Raw genomic sequence first — 22796 nt, 5'->3', positions numbered from 1 at the left:
GGTCTACCCGTCCCTGCTGGAGCTTGCACGTACTCTGTTTTGCAATGAAACGATTTATTCTCAAGCATCTGCAATATGTACAGCGTCTGGCAAAATTTAATTGATGGAGTTGTTTATGATACTTAGTTGAAATAGCAACAATATCTTCAGATTTTTATGAGCATGTAATCATTAGGGGCCAGATTCTCATACCTTTCGTGGATAACGAATTTAATCCGTGGATTAAGGCAGCACAAGGAGGGAGGCACTGTTCAATTTGAATAAATATTTCTGGTCTCATTGTGGAACGAACCCATTAGACACAACTCCGTGCACCCTCCCTGTGCTCCCATGAACTTAATTGCCCAAATTGTTTGCTTTCTTATTTGACCTTAAACTATTTCAGTTATGCTCCAGTTGCACTGTTTTCATTTCTTTCCTTCTAACATAGTGAGATTGGGTTTTGATTTGAAAGGTACAACAGATAAGCTTTTCTATCTTCTTTAAATTTAAAGAGAGTTTTCATCTTTGTGTTGCTGACTTGTCTCTTAAGTTTTGTTGTTTTTTTTTTCAAGTTAAATGTGATTTAATCAGGTTATTTACCAAGGGGAATATAAATGCTGGAGAAGAGGAGCCATAAGCTTGTGAGTGGTTCTGGAAACTAAGAGGACTTTCTGTGATGGGTCTTCAGAAGAGCTTTGTATGCTTTGGGACTCACCAGCCAGTGTGGTCCTTCCTCCTGGGTTCTCTGAACAGCTCTCCAAAGTGATGCAGCTCTTCAGATGAGGTGGGAGGGGACATGGACTTCGTATTCCTTGTGAAGATTCATGTGTGGTGGCTATGTCCTACAGCTGTGATCGGTTCAGCCAAGGATCTTTGTCTGGGCTGAAGCCACATAAGGCCCATATAGTCTCCAGTTCTCTCTGCTTTCCTTTGCTTTCAGGAGTTTGGACTTTCCTCAGGTTGATTCACAGAGGGAGGAAAGTGGCCAAACCCATGAGAGATCTCCTAGATCTTCCAGTGAGATACGACAGGAAACAAAACCAAAAACCTGTGGAAGGGATAGAAGCTCCTCCAACATTTTTCCAATTCATTTTTGCACAGGGCTTCTTTCCTCCCCTTTGTCACTTTATTTTTAGGGGGGTGGTGTCAAATCTCCTCTGTTCACCATTTCTTTTTTGGACATTCCTCTTCCCACACAAGCCATTCCATGCTTTTCACCTCATCCTTGAGTTTCCAGTTTAATTTTCCAATCAAAACACTTTTCTCTGGCCCTGGCACCTTGGAGCTGTAATATCTGTGGATTATTTTGTGTCTGTGTAGGTTTGGATGGCTTCCCAAAGCTCTGAATGTAACACAAGCAAACGGTGCAGCAGAACATTTGAAATACAAGTTCTTTTGGTCCATGTCCCAACTCTATTACAGAGTCTCCTTCGTTTTATGTTTTATTTATATCATTTTCAGAACGATGCTTTCTTCAGGCTGAAAAAAGTTTGTGAGACAAAAAAATAGAAGTTAAAAAGTGACAGCATGCATACCAAGAGCAAGAGGAAACTGTTCTCCTCAAGTGTGGATCCTATCCATTATGTAGAATCAAGCCACTGAAAAAAAACCAAACAACGGAACAATAAAAAATGAGTGAGATTAGACAAGCTTGGATACAGAATAAGAAAAATCATGTGTGGGAGTATGTATTTCTACTCAATATTGCAGGGAATGCCTGCGTGACAAAAGTGCTGTGGGCACTACTGTCACAGGCCGAGGGCAGATGCAGCAGAACAGGGTCCATCTCTCCCCTCACCTTATTTGGGACCTAAATATTTTTATGCTTTTAACCACCTTGATTCACAGCCGTCCTTTACAAGTGTGCAATTATATATAATTTCATTATTTCTGTTAAGAGCAGTATAATGAAGCACAACGCAGATGCGTCTTTTGCACACTTATCATCAGATGTGAACTTAGAACCTATTAATTCCTCGTGCCTGTTTCCAACTTTAGTCTCCAAAGACTCTTTACCTTCATAAAGGCACAGCTGGATTTAGATTCGGGCCTGCCTGAACACAGAAGGATGCTCAGCCACCAGCCCTTGGTGGCTGATGGGTCCATAGTGATGCTCTTGCTCTCTCCTTTCTACTAAGTATTTATCTTTACTCTTGGGTGATAGAGATCTGGTGATTCTTGATAATATGGTTATCTTGAAATATGGCTTTTAGGATTGCATCTAACCCAGTTTATAAGGCCAAGATACTGGGGCTGAGTGGAGGGCATACTCACCATGGTCATGGAAAGAGGCAAGACAGAGCGGTTGACCAAAAGAGGCAAACTTCAAGTATCCTGCCACCTCTTGAACTGGTTTTGTGATTACCTGACGGATTTCCTTCTGCTATTGTCATCTGAAGAGATAAACTGAGACACTGTTCATGAGACCAGGTTGCTCAAAGCCCCATCCAGCCTGGCCTTGAACACCTCCAGGGCTGGGGCATCCACAGCTTCTTTGGGCAACCCAGGTCAGTGTCTCACCACCCTCAGAGTGAAAAATTTCTTCCTGATATCTGAGCTAAATCTGCCCTCTTTCAGTTTGAAGCCATTACCCCTTGTTGTGTCACTACATGCCCTTGTAAAAAGTCCCTCTCCAGCTTTCCTGTAGGTGCTCTTCAGATACTGGAACGTTGCTGTAAGATCTCCCTGGAGCCTTCTCTTCTCCAGGCTGAACAACCCCAACTCTCTCAGCTTGTCCTCACAGCAGAGGTTCTCCAGCCCTCTCATCATCTTTGTTGCTTCCTCTGGACCTGCTCCGACAGGTCCATGTCCTTCTTGTGCTGAGGACTCCAGAGCTAATTTGGAGCTGGTTTCCACTCTTCTGCCAACCCAGAAGGCTGTGCATCACCAGTCAGGTCTACCAGCACCACACGTGCCTCACAGGGCATCTCAGGTGGTACTTGGCACCTCTATTGCATCCCACACTGTCTGTGTCCTGTCCTCATCAGGGTCTTATACGTGGCTAATTGTATAAAAAATGCAAAGTGCTTTCTTTTTTTTTTTTTTGGTGGAAAAAATTGCAGTTTGTATTTTTAAGGGCAACTTTGCGCTTACGTGGAGGGTTTGATAGTCAGCTGTTTTGCTTTGGCTTGTTCAGGGCTTGGCGTTCTTCTTGCATGAGTCACGCGCTGAAGCAAAGCTGCTTTTTTCTCCTTGATATTTGCACTTGGTTCCCTTTGGTGCCATCATGTGCTACACGAGCTTATCAGCAGGAAGGAGGAGTCCCAAAGCGTGTGGTGAACGATACCGACGCTGGGAAATGAGCTGAAACGGGGCTTTTTTTATAGTCTCTGGTTCATAAATGATTGGAGGCTGTGTCAGAGCAAACCTGACCGACACGGTTTTCTCGGCGTGATGGTGGATGTACCCCAAAATAATATCTGTCATTAGGGTGAAAGAAGGCTGCGAAGGTGATGAGTTGAGCTCACCGCAGGCTGCCTCGTGCTGTTAACTGTCTCAAATGCTTTCTGAGTGGAGCTGGCCTGGAGAAGACGAACTCCTTTGACAGCACCTATTTACACATCCAGCTGCGTGTGCGTTTTCTTGTCGTCCTTGCCTGTAAGCCTTCAAAGGAGGTGAAATCTCTTCTTTTTTCCTCCTGCTATGCTAATCCTGCCACTTGCCTACCGTGCTTGGCTTGCAGGCAGGAGGCTCCGCTCCATCGTGGAGAGCCTCCCCTTCCCCGGTTGATGAGGGCAGGTTGTTAGTGTGTTTTCCTAGGATTTAGGCAAATCTGTTGGTGTGTTTTTCTGCTGCGTCCCCCTCGTGAACGTCTGTGGTCAAAAACATCTCTATTGCTTGTTCCTCTTCAGTCCACGTTACTTAATTTTCAGCCTGTTGCCTTCAGCAACCCCAGCAATTCCTTGCCTGCCTGTATCTTTTACGCCTACTGAGGAGCATCCCTTACTTAAAAAACTTCTTATTTTTGGATGATTTTTATTTGGGGAGGGGGAAAGTTGAAATAAAGCTGGTCAGGGTGCTTACCGTCCCTCCTGACGTAGGGAGGTCTGTTTGTTGGGGTTTAAAAAAACAGACAGAAAGTCTGTGCACAGCAGATTTGGTGTGATATTAAGGACCACTTGAAATAATTAAGGGATCAACCATGTTCTCCATCAGTGATGGGTCTTGGCAAAGGTGAATGAATTGGAAAATTGAACACAATTTTGTTTTGTTTTGTTTTGTTTTGTTTTTTCCCTTCCAGTGTGTATAGTGTCTCAATGCAGGTTCAGTGGAGGTTTTTCAGCAAATTCACTTTAATTTGGCAGGAAAATTCGCTCACAGCCGTTGCTGACTCCAGGCTGTGATTCACGACGGGTGGCCACAGGACCCAGTGCAATCTCCAGGATCTTTTTGCATTTTCTCGTTGTTAGAGCACATGTATCTTTGCTACTTGGTTTTACTTTATCTCGCAGCATGGCCATTGTTTGGAAATCTTTTGTAGTCTTGTGTACAGGTGCACAGTTGGAGTAACTGCAGGAGCACAATGGGCAGGACAAGGACTAGAAATGTCAAAAGGGCTCTTGTCAGCAGAGGCTGGTGGTGTGTACAAGCTGGCCCTCCTCCTTCCTTGCCTCTTCATGAGCTGAATGGTTCGTGTAAAGAGGGGAAGGCGACGAGCACTCATTTGTATGCAGTATTCCTAAGGTGTTTCGCATGGGTGCATGAGTAAATGTGGCTACTGTGGGGCTTTGGCCTTTCTTTGAGGTTATTCTTGGGGAAAGATAAGGACTAATGATCTCATAGTAAGGTGATGGTTACGCAGCAGTTGTCTCCATGGCCATGTTCCAGCAAGTCACTGCTTGGGATTGTGCTGAACTATTTTTTTCAGTGTTTTTTGTCAGTGTTAGGTTGGTGGTTGGATGAGATGATCTGAAAGGTCCCTTCCAACCTTGACAATTCTATGATTCTATGATTTTCTCCTCTGTACCCCTGAAATATTCTCAGATATCTGTATTTGTCACCTTGGTCGCGTGGGTTTGTGGCTCCCTCTTTCTATCTTTTCAAAGGTGCCTTTGCTTCCAGGGAATTCTGGGGATGCCCTGAGCCACCTTTCCGAGACTCAGCATCTTCAGTTGGTGGTTGATGTGGGCTGCCCACGTTCACTGACATATGATTTTTGAATATGCTTCATTTTTGAGTTTTTGAGTCTTCTGAGCGCTGACCTCTCACTGGAAAGAAGCTTGGAAACCCTTGCACAGCATCTCATTGGTTTTCTTCCATTTCCTACTTAAAAAAAAAAAAACCAACACCAAAAAACCCAAGCAGAACACAACTCTCCTCGAGTCTTCTTCTCCCTGAGACATCAGGCTTTGGAGGCTGCTGTCCATCATATGGCCAATGTGATAGTTTTTTAACTCTCTTCTCTCTACAGCCATCTGTTGACTTGATTTACACGATGCTTAACTGACCTTTATCGTCTCCAGTGGTCTTGGTAGGAAACCTGAAATGAAGATACCAAGTTGATTTCTTTTTCTTGATGAATCGCTGCCAACGGTAGAAGTAGATTCTTCCATTTCCCACTGCGTACCATGTCTTTGCACCAGACCGTGCTGTTTCTCATTTAGCCTTCAGCAGGATTTATTTTATAATGCCGCTACCGGTGAACATCGGTGCAGAAGAGAACTTAGGCTGATGTATATTCTGATGGTGTGCGTTGAATAGCAGTGTTTCTGCTTTGGGAAGTGGTACATAGGAAACAAGTGATGTTGGTTTATGAGGGAGCGGAATCCTGGGATTTAAAGGAATCTATGACTTGATTAATTCCTGCGTCCCGTTTTACCCTGCATCTCCTTCCCCTGTTGCAGGTCTGTCAATCAAAATGTTCCTGTGGACTCCAAACTGATTTCCGTCATCAGACATATTTTTCCTTATTCTGTTGAAATCTGATATAAGTTTATAAATGCTATTTCTAATTTTGTTGAGCTCACCTAATGAGTTGCAGTTGGTCTTTGTCCATTTGTGCACATGCATCTTTTATAATTAATAAGTTTACTTTTCACAGTAGCGAACTAGACAACAGTTCCCTCTTCTCTGTGTTCCTCCTCCCTGTTTGTTTTTTTTTTCACCACGAATAGACATTAATATTCATCTTTCGTTACCAGTGAAAAGGCAGATGAAATCTGAATTCTGAACTGACTGGAAATTTAATTTTGCTGTTCACTGAAATATGTAAAACTTCTGTGTTTGTCTAGCATATGGATAGATTAAGACGGTTCTACATGCAAGGTTCACAAAAAGTAGACAACATGGCACAAAACAGCAAATAGAAGAAGGCAATGCAGGAAACAACAAAAGAAAAAAAAAATAAAACCTTGGTGGGTTAGGACAGGAACTGTCTCAGAGGATTTGTACTAGGGAAATTCAGGCTTGGAAGCCGTCTAGATCATGTTCTCCTGCAGGAGCTGGGAAAATAATGTTGTTTTAACCGTTATTTTACTGTCAGCTTAAAAAAACAGGAAAGGTGACATCACATTTCCATCAAACTGAGCTAACAGTGACCTGGCACTAAGTCATCTAAGCGCTGCCATCCGTGTAGCCTGAACGGTAGAAAATGTTACACACAACTCAGTGGCGATAGACTCCAAAACATCTCTGGCCTCCCAAAGGCAGTCTTCCTTCTTTTCTCTTGATCTAAATACCTCGGTATCAAGGAAGCCTGATTGCTTCTCCTGCTGAAAAGATATTTGGGTCCTGAGGGCTGACCTTACTGGTGCAATCGCTTTGTCATTTATCACACTCGGCTGCTGCTTTTGGGAACCAAACTGTTTCAGAGTGTGCTGCCTTGTGCTTTGAAGATGGAAGGCATCCATCTTTCCATGGCATCTGCGATCCTTTTGATGGAAGACTTCTCCTAGCAGCCCTAAATAGCCACTTTTGCTCTCAAGAAGTTTATGAAGCTTAAACAGGGGGTCTAGGAACCTGAGATCCCCAAGGTAAACAAAATATATCTAGTCCTTATTCTTGGCATTTGCCTAAGGCCAACCTGTCTCTGGTGTCACTCGGCAGGATTTGAAGGCTGCCTTGAGTTCTTTTGTGAGGAGACGTGCAGTCAGGTAGACGTGGAAGAAAAGTCTGTGTATTGAAGTGGCAGCTGGGACTGACATGAAAGGAGCACAAGAGGCTTCCAGATTGCTTGCCTTACCTCTGTTCTTTGTGCCTGATACGCAGGCATTTGTGTAACGTGGAATGTGTACAGAAGTTTCGCAGGCATTAATTCTTTCCCATCTCTGTTGTTTATGATTTCCATCTCCTTTATGTTGCGTGACAGTCCCATCAAATCTGAAGTCCTCTCACATCAACAGGAGGTCTTAGATGGAGCCTTCATGGGCTTGATGGGGATGGAGGTGCCTTGTAATGAACAAGAATGGAGTCTCAGCACAGAATGGACATGGACCTGTTGGGGCAGGGCCAGAAGAGGCCACAAAGATGATCTGAGGGCTGGAGCACCTCTGCTATGAGGACAGGCTGAGCGAGTTGGGGTTATTCAGCTTGGAGAAGAGAAAGCTCTGGGGAGATCTTAGAAGCCCCTTCCAGTACCTAACAGGGGCCTGCAGGAGAGATGGGGAGCGACTCTTTATCAGGGAGGGGAGTGATAGGATGAGGGGTAGCGGTTTTAAACTGAAAGAGGGGAGAATTAGATGAGATATTAGGAAGAAATTCTTTCCTGTGAGGGTGGTGAGATGCTGGTACAGGTTGCCCAGAGAAGCTGTAGATGCTCCATCCCTGGAGGTGTTCAAGGCCAGGCTGGATGGGGCTTTGAGCAACCTGGTCTAGTGGGAGGTATCCCTGTGCATGGTAGGGGGGTTGGAACTGGATGATCTTTAAGGTCCCTTCCAACCCGTACCATTCTATGATTCCAAGAAAGGGTCTGGTGTACCTGATGAGTCCTGTTGGCCACAGACCTTGGGACTTACTGACTGGTTAGAGATGGGGTTAGGCAGAAACTGTTTGCATAGTGTTGCTGAGCTGGTGGAAAAACAAGGTGAAGTGAAGGTTGCGATCAAGTGCGCTGAGACCGGCCAGAGCTCTTAGTGTCATCCCAATTAGAAGCACAGCGAACCAGCTGTCTCTATTTGGGGCTCAGTATTTATCTCCATAAAACGTCATGGATATCTTGTCTCGCTATCTCTGACTTTGCAGCCTGTCCTGATAGTATCTGTTCCGAAGACAAACTGCTCTGGTCCCGGAGACATCTACGATGGCAGTTAGAGCGCAGGGAAGAAGAACTACGTCTGTTAGAAAGTGATCAGATGCTCTCCTGAAATAAGGCATTGACGAGGAAGAATGCAAAAAGAGGGTTTTTTTTTTTTTTCCTCATTGTTTCATAGCAAATCTCCAGAACAGCAGAAGCAGCTCGTTTCTGAGATAATCCGTGCTGTTTTTACTTTGCACCTACTCCACGGTGCCTTCGGGCTGTAGGCGTTGGCTTCACCTTATGCTACGCTTCAGCTGGAGGAGGATAGACAAGAACGTGCTTCAGTATCTTGGGTGAGGTTGTTTACAGTCACAAGTGACGTTGTGCCTGTCAAATACTACATATGTGTCTCTAGAAGTTTCTGGAAGCCAATTTAATTTGTAAAAAGTCTGATTATTGATATAAATTCCTGCGTTGTTTTTTTTTTGTTGTTGTTGTTGCCGTATTTTGTGCCATGTCATCCCAGGCTGGACAGTGTGCTCCTCAGGCCATGGGAACACTCTCCAAGGACCTCCCATCAGCATTAAAACTTAATTGGGAAGGAAAGCGGGAGGAAGCGTGTGTCTTGCTGCATCCCTGGCCCTGCTTCATGCAGAGCATCGCTCCTGGACCGCTCTCCTGCCACTCACTTCTTCAGCTCCTGAGCGCTGCCTCCTCGCCTTGCCTGCTCAAAGCCACCCGAGAACACGACGTTAATATTACAAACATCACAAAAGATCCAGAGGAGCATAAATTACCTCAAAGGCACTGTTCTGAAAAAGAAGAAAGTCATCCCCTACAGCTATTCTGATTGACCTCTGACAGTCGTGTTACAGAGCTCGGCGAGCGCTCGGGGATTTGTGCAATTACACCAACTCCATGTTAAAACCATTGATTAAAAAAAAAAAAAAAGAAATGTAGTGCTTCCACAGCAGAGCTTGTTCATAAATTCTGACTCTCTGAGAAAGAGGAAAGGGGCATTTTTTGCAGGTGAACAGCATAAAGGTTTGTTGAGTTTTGTTTTTAATAATTGAGAAAATCCCTGAGAAGAGACGTTATAAAGCAGCCTGTCTGTGACACGAGTGACAGAGTCGCGTCTCGGGAACAAACTGTTAGAGGGGATTTGGGAAAGCAGCACAATTTGCAAATATGCCCTTTCATCTCACGGCTTCAGAAAGCGTTCGTATTAATCAAGTTACTCCTGTGAAACGGAGGGTTCCGTATCTGTCTATCCATTTTATAGGCAGGGAAACGGAGTCAGCTGTATGGAAAGCAGATACAATCCTGAGTATTCTCCCTTCTCCTTGTGATTTGTGTGCTGGTAACCAAGTCTCCTAGTGAGAAATGAAAGGGGGTCAGTCTGTTTAGTTCATCTGAAGGAAGGTTAAGAGGCAACAGAGATCAAACAGCCAAGTTCAGGAGGTAAGAGGACGCAGCTCTCCTAACGGCTTTGGCTGGGGCTGATCCTTCATTAACTGGAGCCTCGGAGAGGCTCTTATGGAAGGAGGTGACCTGGTCTGACCAGAGGCTATAGGGGTGGATGCGTAAAGCTGATTTGTGTGAAACTATCTGCTCTCTCGTTATGAAGAAGGTCAGGCTGGTTGGTACAAGGATTTTTTTTTTATTTATTTTTTTTTTCTGAGTTAAAAACTTCGGAAAAATGTATCTCTGGTTGGTCATAAAGAAATGGATGTCTTCATTACTAATCACTTCTGAAGCCGCCAGTGAAGGCCCTTGTCCCTTAGCAAGGCAGTGGTAGGGCTGGGAATAGAGTACAGGAGTGCTGTTGCTCTCACCACCCCCTGAATTCATTAACGCAGGTAATTATTATCCAAATGGTCTGTGATTTTATTTTTCTAGAGCTGAACGGTAAACATCCCACTTTGCGGTAGCAGTGCCATTCCCCAGGCCAGGCAGGAGAAGTCCTGGTGAGGAGCCCGGCAGCACCAACAGCTCACTGTGAAATTCAGGACAAGGAGTTCACCTGGATGCCTGGTTTTGGCTTCAGCTGTCTATTTGCCTGCCAGAAGGTCCCATTGAACCCACAGCCAAGTTCCTAATGCTCTTTCCTGAGGAATCTGGAGGTCCTTCCTATGATGTGATGGACATGACCTGAGAAGAGTGAATGCTCAGCCTATGATGCCTGCAAAAATGCAAGACTGGAAGTTCTGTGTCTGCAACCAGTTTTGTAATGGATGACATTTGCCTGTGTGATCCCTTCCTCCCATCTCATAAACGGCCACCACCTGCATTTTGATGACATGGCTGGTTAGATACCAAGGAGAGACTTCAGTTTATGGATGTCAAATGCCAGAGTTTTCCTGGAGAGATTGTGTAGTCTCCATCCTTGGAGATATTTAAAACTCTACTGCGCACAGTCTTAGACAACCTGCTCTAGCTGATCCTGCTTTGAGCAGGGGGATTGGCCTAGATGGTCTCCTCAACTGTTCTGTGATGCTGGAGCATTTCTCCAGCCTGTCCAGGTCCTTCTGGATGGTAGCACGACCCTCTGGTCTTTCAGCTGCTCTTCCAAGCTTGGTGTAATCAGCAAACTTGCTAAGGATATGCTCTGCCCCATCATCCAGGTCATCGATGAAGGTGTTAAATATGTCTGGACCCAGTACTGGCCCCTCACCAGTGTTAGCCAGTCTTGTCACCTCCAGGTGTAAGAAGACCTTCCTCATGTTTCCTGTTCCCAGAGGTGCTCTGTCCTTCCTCATAGTCTCTCCCAGTGTCTCAGTTTGGTTTATAGCTATTCCCTTGCCTTGGCCAACACAAATGAAGAGAATATTTTGCTCCTTGTCTTTTCACAGCAGCTTTGCACAGATTTGAACGCTCAAGTTTTCCCATCAATCTTCCCTTCTAGAGGCAAAAAGCAACCCCATTTAATCAGTCTTTCCTAGCAGGTCATGTTTTCTTGACCTGTTGTCATTCTCCAAGTTCCCTCTAGACTCTCTTCAGTCTCTGGCAAAATCTGTGCCAGAGCTTGTTGCCTACAGCTGAGGGCTCTCAGTGTGGGGTCAAGCAAAAGGTTTACTTCACCTGTCTAGAAGATTGTAATCCTATTTATACATCCCATGATGATGCCTGCCACTTTTACAGGAAACGTCGTTGCGGATTCATGTTCAGTTTGCAGCCCATAGCATCCCTCCATCCTCCTCTGCAGCACTGGCCAGTTGTTCCCCACTCTCCGTTTGTGTGCTTGTTTGGCTGCTCCAAAATTCAGGTCCTTGCAGTTGTCCTGAATTACGTAGCATCTTATTTTCTTTGTCAAACATCACTTCTGGTTTGTTAGGGTTGTTCTGAACGCTGAAGCTCTCACCTGACCTCCCAGTTTGGTGTTGTGTGTGTGTGTTTAATGAGGCTAATCCCCATCCCATCATCCAGCTCACAGCTCAAAATACAAATGGAGAGAGCAGAGCTTATAGAATCATAGAATTGTCTAGGTCGGAAGGGACCTTTAAGATCATTGACTCCAACCATCAACCTAACACTGCCAAAACCACCACTAAACCATGTCCCTAAGCACCACGTCTATCCCTTTTCTAAGTACCTCCAGGGATGGTGACTCCACCACTTCCCTGGGCAGCCTGTTCCAGTGCTTGACAACCATTTCAGTGAAGAACACAAATTCATACCTCTGGCAGGATAGATGTCCCTTTAGTTGGACTTGGGTATGGTTGTTCTTTCATTTGTATTTTAGGTGATGAGGATGAAGCTGTGCTAAAATGTTTTTCTTTTTTTCTTTTTTTTTTCCTTCCTTTTTTTTTTGTATTTATTTCCCTGTCTCTAGTATGTTAGGCAATGCTTGTTCCAATTTGTACAAACTGCCTTCACAGTAAATTGGACAAGTCTCCCTGAGGAGCAGTAGACAAAAGGACTTGGGAGGTGCCATGGGGATGGAGAGGGAAATGCTTTGATTGCCAATCAAATTAAAGGTATTTAGATCCGCACTTAAATGTTCCTGTAAATATATTACTGTGGGGTAGGAGCGTAGTTCTGGAGCTGCGTGAATAAGGGATATTTCAATGGCTTTGTAGGATGGGGTGGGAGGTGGTTGTTTCTAAAATGGTTGGTTAAACTAAACCAAAATATTTCATTTTCAGTTCTTTCTTTTTTTTTCCTCCCTTACAGGGAGAAAAAGTTTTAAAATGGAAGCATGCTTTGAAATGGATAAATCAACTTGAAACATTTGTAGTGCTCTAAAAGCCTTTCTTCCCTTCCCTCTTTCACACCACTCTGTTGGGGAAAAAATAGATGCATTCACTATTTGCCAAAGAAACACTTGCCCAGTTGTAATCAAGTCATTTTACAACATGATGTAGACTTTCACTCCACATTTGTTGTGTGTGGCCTTGGGGAAGTCATGGAAGAAAATACTTACACTTGCTTATCTCTAGAAAGAAAGAAAGTCAGGATCAACCTCTCTACAGAAGAGCAGTTTTAAGCTTTTTTGTTGCCCTCCTTCCCTGCTTACAGCGGTCTTAATCTGTAGCCACGCTGGGAGGTAAAGAAAATAAGATAAGTCCCTATCCCTACCCAGAAATTTTCCTGTAACTGTCTTTTATGTCCCCTTATTTTCCAAGGTGAAGGTCTTGCGAGATCTTGGGTTGCATTTTGCAGTGGAGGTTGCGTTACTGTGGTAGTTGTGGGCTAACCTGAGAACCCTGAGAGACCTGGAACAGGCCAAATTTGTTCTCAAGTCCATTTCAGACTCCCCAAGTGCATCTTCATCTGTTCCTTGGAGTGTTTAGTGGTTGCAAAGAACTTCCATCAAGACATGATAGATTATGTATTTGTGGTGCGCATAGTTTTTTCAACTCAGTTGTGTTGTTGAGTGTCTTGGAAATCCTTGGTTTCCAGACGGTTTGTTTTAACTTACTTTCCCTCTTGTTCACTTCACTTTCTGTGTCCTCGATGACGCACAAATCCAGGCACTCACCCTCTCTCTGGCTGCTTGGGCTGTTTCAGGCTGCCTACCATCGGTTTGGACTGAAGGCTCCTCTTCCAAAAATACAGGATTTTATGGCTTAGGGGCACCTGCAGCCTCAGATGCAGTTATGTGTGTACGTGGTACACTGAGGCTGGGAGGCAAAGCTGTACCCTGGATTTTCTCCACTTTTAATGGCTTTATCTCCCATCCCTTGCTCTCTTAAGGCAGTAGCACTTTCATCCTCTTTTATGTGTCTGGCCCAATTAAGGGAGGATAGTGAGCGATTCCTTTAGTCCTAGAGTTTCCCTGAGATTCTGGCGAATCTCAGCAGTAATCTTTTGCTTGGTTTTGAAACTTTGAAAGGAAAAAAGGAGAATGAAGTGCAAGAGGTACCTGAGACCGTTAGGCTGTTCCCAGTACAGTCCAGAACTGGGAAGTTCTGGTGCTTTGATCTCCATGGAGGGCAAACCAAAGGAATAGTTGCAAGTATACCACTGTGGTGGTGCACCCCAAAAGAGACTTCAGCTCTCTGCTGAGGCATCTATCAATGCATACATCAGGACATCATGTGGCATGTGGCCATGAATCAAGAACCTCTTACGAACTGGAGGCCATTTCCAGCTTTTTGCACTTTGGAGGGAAAGTGGCCGGTCCAGGCCACGTGCAAATTGAGTGTCCAAGCCCAGGACAGAGCATTGCATCTCATGTCATCCAGCCTTAAACCCCAACATCTTTCTCAGTACAAGAAGGACATGGACCTGTTAGGGCAGGTCCAGAGGGGGCCACAAAGATGATCAGAGGTGCTGGAGCATGTCTGCTGTGAGGACAGGCTGAGAGATTTGGGATTGTTCAGCCTGGAGAAGAGGAGGCTCTGGAGAGACCTTATTGTGGCCTTTCAGTATCTAAAGGGGGGTTATGTGAAAGATGGGGACAAACTTTTTAGCAAGGCCTGTTGTGATAGGTCAAGGAATAATGGTTTTAAACTAAAAGAAGGAGGGTTCAGACTAGCTATAAGGAAGATGTTTTTTACGCTGATGGTGGTGGGATATTGGCCTATGTTGCCCAGAGAGGTGGAAACATTCAAGGTCAGGTTGGACGGGGCTCTGAGCAACCTGATCTAGTTGAAGTCGTCCCTGCTTATTGCAGGGATGTTAGACTAGATGGCCTTTAAAGGTCCCTTCCAACCCAAACCATTCTGTGATACTGCCATCACACTGAAGGGATTGCACGTGCTCGTTGGAGAGGGTGGTTTGTCAGCCCATTTTTTCTGGTTGTTCTTCAGTTAACAAATGACATTTATAAGATGGAGGAACTCTCTGCGTGAAGGGCCGGTGGTATTCCCAGTCACCTCACACCAGCATGTCCTCTCCAATGGACTCTCCCATGCTGCTATACTGCAGCATTGCCACTTGATGAAGGGCTACAAAGTAGGCAGCATTGACTTCTGCCATTTTCAGGGAATAAATCTCTACCCACAGCCTCCTGATTTTCTCTTTTTGGTGCATTTTTTCATAGTCTTGGTGTAAGGAAGCAGCAGATGGGTTTGTTCCTATATCATGCCCCAACTGATGTAGCACCTTTATCTCTTCTCTTCCTTTGTTGTCATCATTTCAGTTTTAAACTGAAAGAGGGGAGATTGAGATTAGATATTAGGAAGAATTTCTTTCTTGTGAGGGTGGTGAGACACTGGCCCAGGTTGCCCAGAGAAGCTGTGGATGCCCCATCCCTGGAGGTGTTCAAGGCCAGGCTGGATTGGGCTTTGAGACACCTGGTCTAATGGGAGGTGTCCCTGCCCATGGTAGGAGGGCTGGAACTGGATGATCTTTAAGGTCCCTTCCAACTCTAACCATTCTATGATTCTATGATCTCTATGCCTTAGAGTTGAACTATTTTTAATATTAAGGTCCTGGGACCCTGCTGACATGCTGGAGGGTGTCTGGGGCCTGTTGTGAGAATACACCTGTGGACAGAGGAGGTGAGAAGGGGGAAGAAGTAGTATTTGTCTGACAGTGCTGCATTGATTTCCTTCTGCTTGTGCTACCTTAGGCCTTAGCTTTTTTTTTTTTTTTTTAAACCAGGAAGAAAAAATAACTCTGGCTCCAATATTTATACTAGAGGCCCAGGAGCTTATAATATAGCAGTAAACTGTCTCTTTTGAGAGCTCATCAAGACTGCAGTGTGATGGATAGACTCCTAGCCAGCTGCGTAGTGGTAATGTTCCAGAAGACAGCATTACCTTTTTTTTTTTGATCGAGTGCCTGGTCTTTGCCTACCAGCTCGGGATCTCAAAGCACTTGGTGAACAGCGAGGAATTAAAAGTCTTGCTGCGGCTGAAGCAGATAAATGGTTGCCCTTTATCACCGGAGAAAATAAGGCCCAGGGAGGACAAATGACTTGTTTGCCCCCAAGATCAGCTGCAGTCCAGGAGACCTGGATTTTAGTGCTTTTATTTTCCAGAGGTGGGCATCCTAAAGTTTGGAGATGGTCCCATATTTTTTTAATTTGCATTTTTCTTTTCCTTTTTTTTTCTTAGAATACTGGGGTTTAACTGACTTTTAACGGTGTTGTATCTTTTTCTCTGTTTCCTTAGGTTTGAAGTATAATCCTGCATCCATTGCTATCTAGAAAATGTCTTATGGATCCATTGACGGTAGTAGCTTTGGGAGTAGGAATCCATTTGGAGGCCCTTCGAGACAAGGCTATCAACCTCTTGGTAAAGTATCGATCCCTTGCTGTCATTTATTCTACCTGAGTCCCTGGGGACCAAAGTTTTACTTGCTCATGTTCAGTGTGGCTGGTGTATAAATATCACACTCTCTCCGGAGGTCATTTCTGATGATTTTCAAAGGTGAAAAACTGACTTTTGTGGAATTCGATTTGTGTGATGAGGCACCACGTGTTACTGTGCTCAGGACTTGAGGCTGCAACGTGGGAGACCAGTGCTGATGAGGAGTTTGGAGCTATTTTGGGTGACTAGGAGAAGATATTTGGAATATTCTCTAGACCTGGATGTGGCAACAGGGTCAAAAACTTGCTCAGGAAATGCTGAAATCATAACCAGTGTCTTGCAAATGGCTGTGGATTCTATTTTTGTGGCATGTTTGTAAGCAAAGACCAGATGTGCTTTCCTTACCTGTTTCCCCCCCTTCCCCCAAAGGACTCTAGAAATGCTAATTTAGAAAGAGAAAACCATCCTGGTGTCAACCTGTGTATCTGAAATGGTCCCAAATGTGCAAGTCACAGCTGTGCTTCATACAAGGATGTTCATAATGTGTCTGTCATAACGTGGAGTGTGGCTCATGATTATAACCTCCTGCTTGTGTGTGTTGAAGGCGTTGACCTTATGGTGTCCCCTTCTTGACACAGGCAAGTTGTAGGAGGCATCCTTTGCCAGAAGAACGGTGGGTAGCATAACGGTTGTCCCTGTTGACACAAGGCTGGTTCATGCTGGAGATGGAAGGTAGGTCTCATCCTGCCCACTGCTGAGCTGCTGTTCAAGAGGCCAGCCCAGGTGGGCATAAGCAGATAAGACTACATCTCCAGCTGCCCAGATATGCACCAGATCCTGATCCAGATGGGCGGTTGCTGTAGGTCCTGATCTGGGTTAATCTAGTCTGGCTTTTAGTGAGCCTCATTAGCTGGAGCATATTCACGGAATCACAGAATGTTATGGGGTTGGAAGGGACCTCTGGAGATCATCTAGTCCAACCCCCCTACCAGACCAGGGTCATCCAGAGCAGGTTGCAGAGAAACACATCCAGGTGGGTTTTGAATGTCTCCAGAGACAGAGACTCCACCACCTGTTCCAGGGCTCTGCCAGCCTCAAAGTAAAGAATTTCTTCCTCATGTTGAGATGGAACTTCCTATGTTCAAGTTCATGCCCGTTACCTCTTGTCCTGTCACTGGGCACCACTGAAAAAAGACTGGCCCCATCGTCCTGACATCCCTTTAAGTATTTAGAGGCGTTGATCAGATCCCCCCTCAGTCTCCTCCAGACTCAAAAGACCCAAGTCCCTCAGCCTTTCCTCACAAGAGAGATATTCTAGTCCTCTAATCATCTTTGTAGTCCTTTGCTGTACCCTCTCCAGCAGTTCCCTGTCCTTCATGAACCAGAGTGCATGATTATTCTCACATTTTAATATTTCTAATATTCTCAAATTTAATTTTGGTCCTGGGTCTGGTTGGCACCGCAGGGTGAGGCTGCAGTGGCTACGGTGGAGACACAACTGGGGGTTCATACCTCTGCAGAAGTCTTGGGGGATCCTGCAACATGGCAAAGGGCTGCATTATCCCTTTGCATGGGGAAGAACATCTCTTCAACTGCCTCTGTTTTCGGCAGAGATGTTCATTAAGGCAGCCTGACTCGAGTTTTCAAGTTTTGAAGGTTGCAAACGTTCGGAAAATACTTCATTGTTTTGCAAATAGCTGTTCCCCCTGGATGGAAATATAAAAGAAGCATCGAGGTTGCTCTTGCTTTTCTGTTTTCTTACGAGTTTGAATGTAATTATGTTGGGTATTTTTTTCCTTTGAACAGGGAGAAGGTATTGAAGTAAGTGCGAGTTGTCTGTTCAGTTGTAAATAGTGATTTTTCGGCTATTCTACGAGGCAAAATTAAAGGCATAAAAGCAAGGAAGAATGAGATACTTGGGCACAATGAAAGAACCATAAGAAAAGAGGATTGAAATGTGGGCTGGACAAATGATGAAACTCAGTGGATTGTAGTTTAGGTTAAAAAAAAACATGAATACTTATTGTGCTGTATGAAAGGACCGCTATTTTTAATGCAAATACACAGAATAATTCAAGACACTTGCAGTCTCTAAATATTTGAAGAGATGCCTCGTTGTGCCTGGCTTGCCCATCATTTGGCGGTTACTGATGTGATGCTAAAGCCACCCTCCGTGGGTTGCAAAAAGCAGCTGATGGAGAAATATCAGCTTTCTTGAGACAGCCACAGTCTGTCAGCTGCCCGGCCAGAGACTGTTAACTTCTTGACCTACATCTTGGAGTTGAGTGCTCATTGGAGTTGAGTGCTGGCTTCCCCTCCATGCATGCACACCTCATCTCAGGTGGCATTGTGATGGACACATCTCCAAGGACCTTAGGGTTGATTTTTCCAGCAAGCCAAAATTGGTTGCGGACTTGCTAAATAATGAGTTGGTTCCTTGGCTTAGATGCTATGGAAAAGACTTCAAGGGAAGGAACCTGGTTTTGTTGGCCAAGGGCAACTTGGCTTTGTGTTGGCCAAGGGCAACTTTTTGGAAACTTTTCTTCTTTCTGTGTGTCTCGATCAGAGATGCTGTATCTGAACCTGCGTAGCTCCCTGTGGTAGTTACCCTCACCAACCAGCCTAATTAGAGAGACCCACAGGCTCTGTTTGCAGCACTTTTGGGAGGAATCCCAGAGGTAGTTCTTTGGGGCATTTGGTTTGCTTGGGACTCCTGGGTTCCAGACATCTCTGGTTCAAACTCTGCTTTTGATGGTGTTGGTGGATATCCAGGATTTCTTGAAAAAAAAAAAAAGTCTACTTTTTTATTACTTTTTTTTTCTATCGGAAATTGTTGGGAGGGATTAGAAGTCACACTTAGCAACACTCAAATGTTCTTTATCCTTAACCAGGGTGTGTGACACCCTAAGGTGTGTCACAAGGAAGACCACCGGGATTACTTGGAGTGTAGCAGTTTTGGGGGTTGACAGTGTCATCCCACAGCCACTGAAGAACAGCGAGGAGTAGCAAGTGGAGGCGTAAGCCATGTCCCTGCTTTGCACCTGTGAGTTACGACCTCCTCCAGCAGCTTCTGCATCTCGCATCCTTGTTCTGCTCCCCAAAATCCATATAAAACCAAGTTTTCCCCTGTTTCCTTGTAGGTGCTTCTCTGGGCTTCAGCTGTGCGTTGGTGTTACAGGGAGAAGTTGAAAAGTAGGTAGTAGAGGGTGGTTGTGGTTGTTTTTTTTATTTTTGTTTTTATTTTTTAACCTGAGGAATTAAAAATGATTGAAATGACTTCAAAATACTTTTTTTTTAAAGTAACGTGACACGTCTAAAATAAACAGAGAGGAAGCACTGTACAGCAGTAGGAATTAAACCCTGAATTCTTACGATTTTGCTGTGTGCAACCTGCACTCTCTACCATATTCAACCTGTCTTCCCAAACCCATATTTTTTCGTGGGGAAAATGAACAAAACCTGCCTTACACAGGGAGGCACAGAGGTCAGGGAATTCAAATAGCTTGAATTAAAATGCCACAAGCCAGGAAATTTTTAATGCTGTTTTTATTAACCTTACTGTGCCCTGGACATTAAATGCCAGGTTTGAAAGGGGTGAGGGTAATTTCATATTCCAGGTGCAACGTTTCTGGGTGCGCTCAAGGGACCGTTGGGTCAGTGCTTAATTTTACTGTGACTTCGGCTAGACCATTTTTCCTTTGGTGGCTCATGAAGGTATTGTGTGGCCAGAGTCATACACATTGCACGTGTGTCTTTCTCCTGGTCTGCCAGGTTGGTTATCCTGTCACCGAACGAAATGAGATTGGTCCGTGCAGGTTGTTCTTGGCAGTGTTTGCTGGGTATGTGTCACCTAATTATCATTTTGATACTTAGCAATTGTTAAATGATTTGTTCTAACATTTTTCCAGGAATCAGGTCTGTAATTTTCTTTGCCCTCCCCTCTCTACCATCTACCTGCCTTTGTGGTGAGAAAACCCAACTCCTGGGTGGAAAGTCACATCTAAGTGCTGGCAATGCTGTCTTTGTCCTGTCTTAGCAGTTGAACCATCCTTCTGTCCTCTCCAATCCCATTTTGCTCTTTTCCTAGAAGTTTTGGAAAGTTAATTGTCCTCAAAAAAATGCATCACGGGGCTCATGTTGCCTTTAGGTTGGCAAAGTCGCAGAGCTCATTTGCTGCATGGGAGGGAGATGGTCATGCTGGTCATGACACCTTCGGTGGGATGAGGATGGCAGGAACATTGCTGGAGACCCAGGTCTAGTGGCTAAAGCTGGAGTAGATGTTCTGTAGACAAAACTCACTCAAAACCTCGTGTATGGACCAGTGCCGTGGCCTGACCACCACGTGGTCTCATTGCATCTCCGGGTCTGATGGCAAACCGTGGGAAGGAATCCACTTCCAGCTTTGCATCTTGATACTGCAAAGTGCTGAAGCACATAACAAACTCTTAAGTACACAAGGAGTCCTCCTGAGGTTAATTAACATTAAGCATGTGGTTAATCCTTTTGCTATATTGGGACCTGCATACTGCTTTGGTTTTGTATTATCTTCTTAAATGACTTCCAATACTTGCAATGCTTTGTTAAAGGCGCATTGAAACCCTTGGTCATTTCAGCGTTGTCCAAAGGGTCTGGAAGATGGTCTAGGTCTGGTTATGGCAACTGTTCATCACTGGAGCAAGGAGGGACCCAACCGTGCAGTTAAGTGTCCTTAGAAAGAGTTAAAAGCAGTGAAAACCAGCAAGAACTAAATTTTTGAATCTTTTAGGGAGATTCAAAGCTACTATCCAGTATCAGGGGCTTGCGTTTGTTTGTTTTTAAAAGATAAAGTGTTTAAAACTGAAAGGATTGGACTGTGTCTCGGTCACATTCCGTAATATAACCAAAGCGTGTGTTTGGGATGGAGTCCCATCAAGTGTAGAATGGAAGGAAGGACTCATAGTGCGACGTTCTGTAGCATCTTTTATCTGTCATGCGTAGATCAGTTCACAAATATTACTGTAAAAAGAAAGTGGTCTTGACTCAGTTTTATATGGCATTAAAGAAAAAAAAAAAAGACTCATCAAACATTGTGTTAAAAGTTTCTGAGAATGTTAATGACTGACTTTCACTTCTAAGTCTTGGGTGCCGTCATATTTTCTTGGATTTATGGCGACACAGAAGTAGAGAACTTGGGTATTGTATTAAATAACTTATCAATTGGCCCGAAATAAAGTTCTGGTCAAAGCCTAGATGCAGAAATTATAAGAAAATCGTAATAAGATGATCTCTCCCACTAGACAACCTCGGCAGGCTTTTTGTGGCATGTACAGAGGAATTCTTTCACATTGTTTCTTAGCTATTGTGCAAGACTTCCAAACATTATAAATTTATTTTCTTGGTCCAGTTTCACTAAATTTAGTGGATATTCTCTGTTTTACATCTAGTTCTTAGAGATCTTAGCAGTGATTTAATGAATTAATAAACCTAAACATAAGAAAACATATTAAAGAATAATGAACAACATGTTTTATAGCAAATGGAATTGCCAGGAGAATTAACTTTCATACACGAATTAACTTTGAAACTGTTTGTTTTGAAAACCTCTGCCCTATCCCTTCTGGCAATTTTCACATTATAAGAAATGTTTCACTATAATCTCAGTATTTCGGGGAAGTTAGGTGGTTATGCATTTATTTATATAACTAGCAAAACCAGAGCACACCATTGGAATAAAGAAATGTTTTAATGAAATATGTGAGGGTGAGCTGACAACTTCATAGCATTTAAAAAAAGAACCCAAACCCAAAACCTCTTGGGTAAAGATAAACTCTTTTTTCTCTACCAATTTTATTTGTTAGTCTTGATCATTCAGAGCCATTTTACTGTAAACATGTAAAAATCATGCCAGTGGTCCCAATCTTGAACAGAAAACCCGAAAGGAAATTATCTAATTAATGCAGTTCTAAAGGATGTGGAATATGTCTTCCTTAATCAATTAGGAAAACAGAATTTAGCATCCTTTGTGTATGTGTTGCTTTCTTCTTTTTCTCTTTGAAGATGCAAGTGGAGTTTTATAATATTTGCTTCTGCCAGCAAAATGGGATTGGAGATTTCTACAGATACTGAAATGCTGTAGTTGTGGGTTTCTGTTCTGCAGCCTAACTGTAAGGATGTATTTATTTGCAGAACATATAAAACCTCATTTCTGTACATTATGGAGGGGTAAACAGCTGACCCAAATATGTATGGACACACATGGAATTTTATTTCAGTGAAAAAAAAACAGGAATAAAGCTTTTCTCCCCGCTGTCAGTCCAGAAATATCATCGCTAACTCGCTCTTCTTCCAGGTTGACGTTTGCTCGGAGACAGACACTGGCAGGTAGAAGTGGGCAGGGATTAAAGATCAGCAGTCAGGAAGGGCTCGACAGATGTAAGCAGGTAGATTGGGGATTAGGATGAATTACCACGGGTGGGAAGCATTTAGGAGCAAGGAGGGGATTTTAAATTGGATTTTAGGACGTACATGCTGCAGATCTTCCCTGAATTTCTCTGTTAGGCTTGGGTATTAACGGTTGGGAGGCATGAGCAGCTTTAGTGGCTGTTGATGAAGGTAATGACAGTCCTCATGGTTGTAGTGGGGTGGAAGAAGCATCTTACGTAGGTTTTGAGATGTGCAAGTGATTGTTTAGGTCTTTCTAAAACCAATTTCCCATTATTTCCTGATCCCAAGCTGGAAAAGACAGGGTGAAGGCAGAGGAATAAATCAAAGCCCTGCAGATTTGTACATCAAGGACCAAATACGATGAGTTTAGGCAGGAAAATGGCACAAAGTTGGTTGCACTTGACAGCTCTCCTCCTGCTCACCCCTTGTGCTGCTGAACCACGGCACGGTGGTGGGAAAGGCGTTTCCCTTGGGAATTACATCCTAAATTTTGAAGCTGGCATGATTTCCATGGAAAA

General features: G+C 44.1%; 1 protein-coding gene across 7 annotated transcripts in view; it reads left to right on the top strand.

Annotated features, from left to right (window-relative positions):
- Positions 1 to 22796, top strand: part of TSNARE1 (t-SNARE domain containing 1) — a 478617-nt gene that overhangs the window by 89093 nt on the left and 366728 nt on the right. For 6 of the 7 annotated variants that reach the window (XM_074145148.1, XM_074145150.1, XM_074145146.1 and 3 more), the window contains one exon: positions 15718 to 15840. In XM_074145148.1, coding sequence (XP_074001249.1) covers positions 15756 to 15840 — 85 coding nt within the window. In that variant the 5' untranslated portion in view covers positions 15718 to 15755. Of the gene's footprint in view, positions 1 to 15717; positions 15841 to 22796 lie in introns of those variants that run through there. The other variant, XM_074145151.1, reaches the window with a different exon arrangement.

This window comes from Numenius arquata, chromosome 3 (assembly GCF_964106895.1).
Source record: "Numenius arquata chromosome 3, bNumArq3.hap1.1, whole genome shotgun sequence".
Lineage (NCBI taxonomy): Eukaryota > Metazoa > Chordata > Aves > Charadriiformes > Scolopacidae > Numenius > Numenius arquata.
The sequence above is the reverse complement of the archived record's forward strand: the minus strand, read 5'-3'. Positions and strand labels throughout refer to the sequence as shown.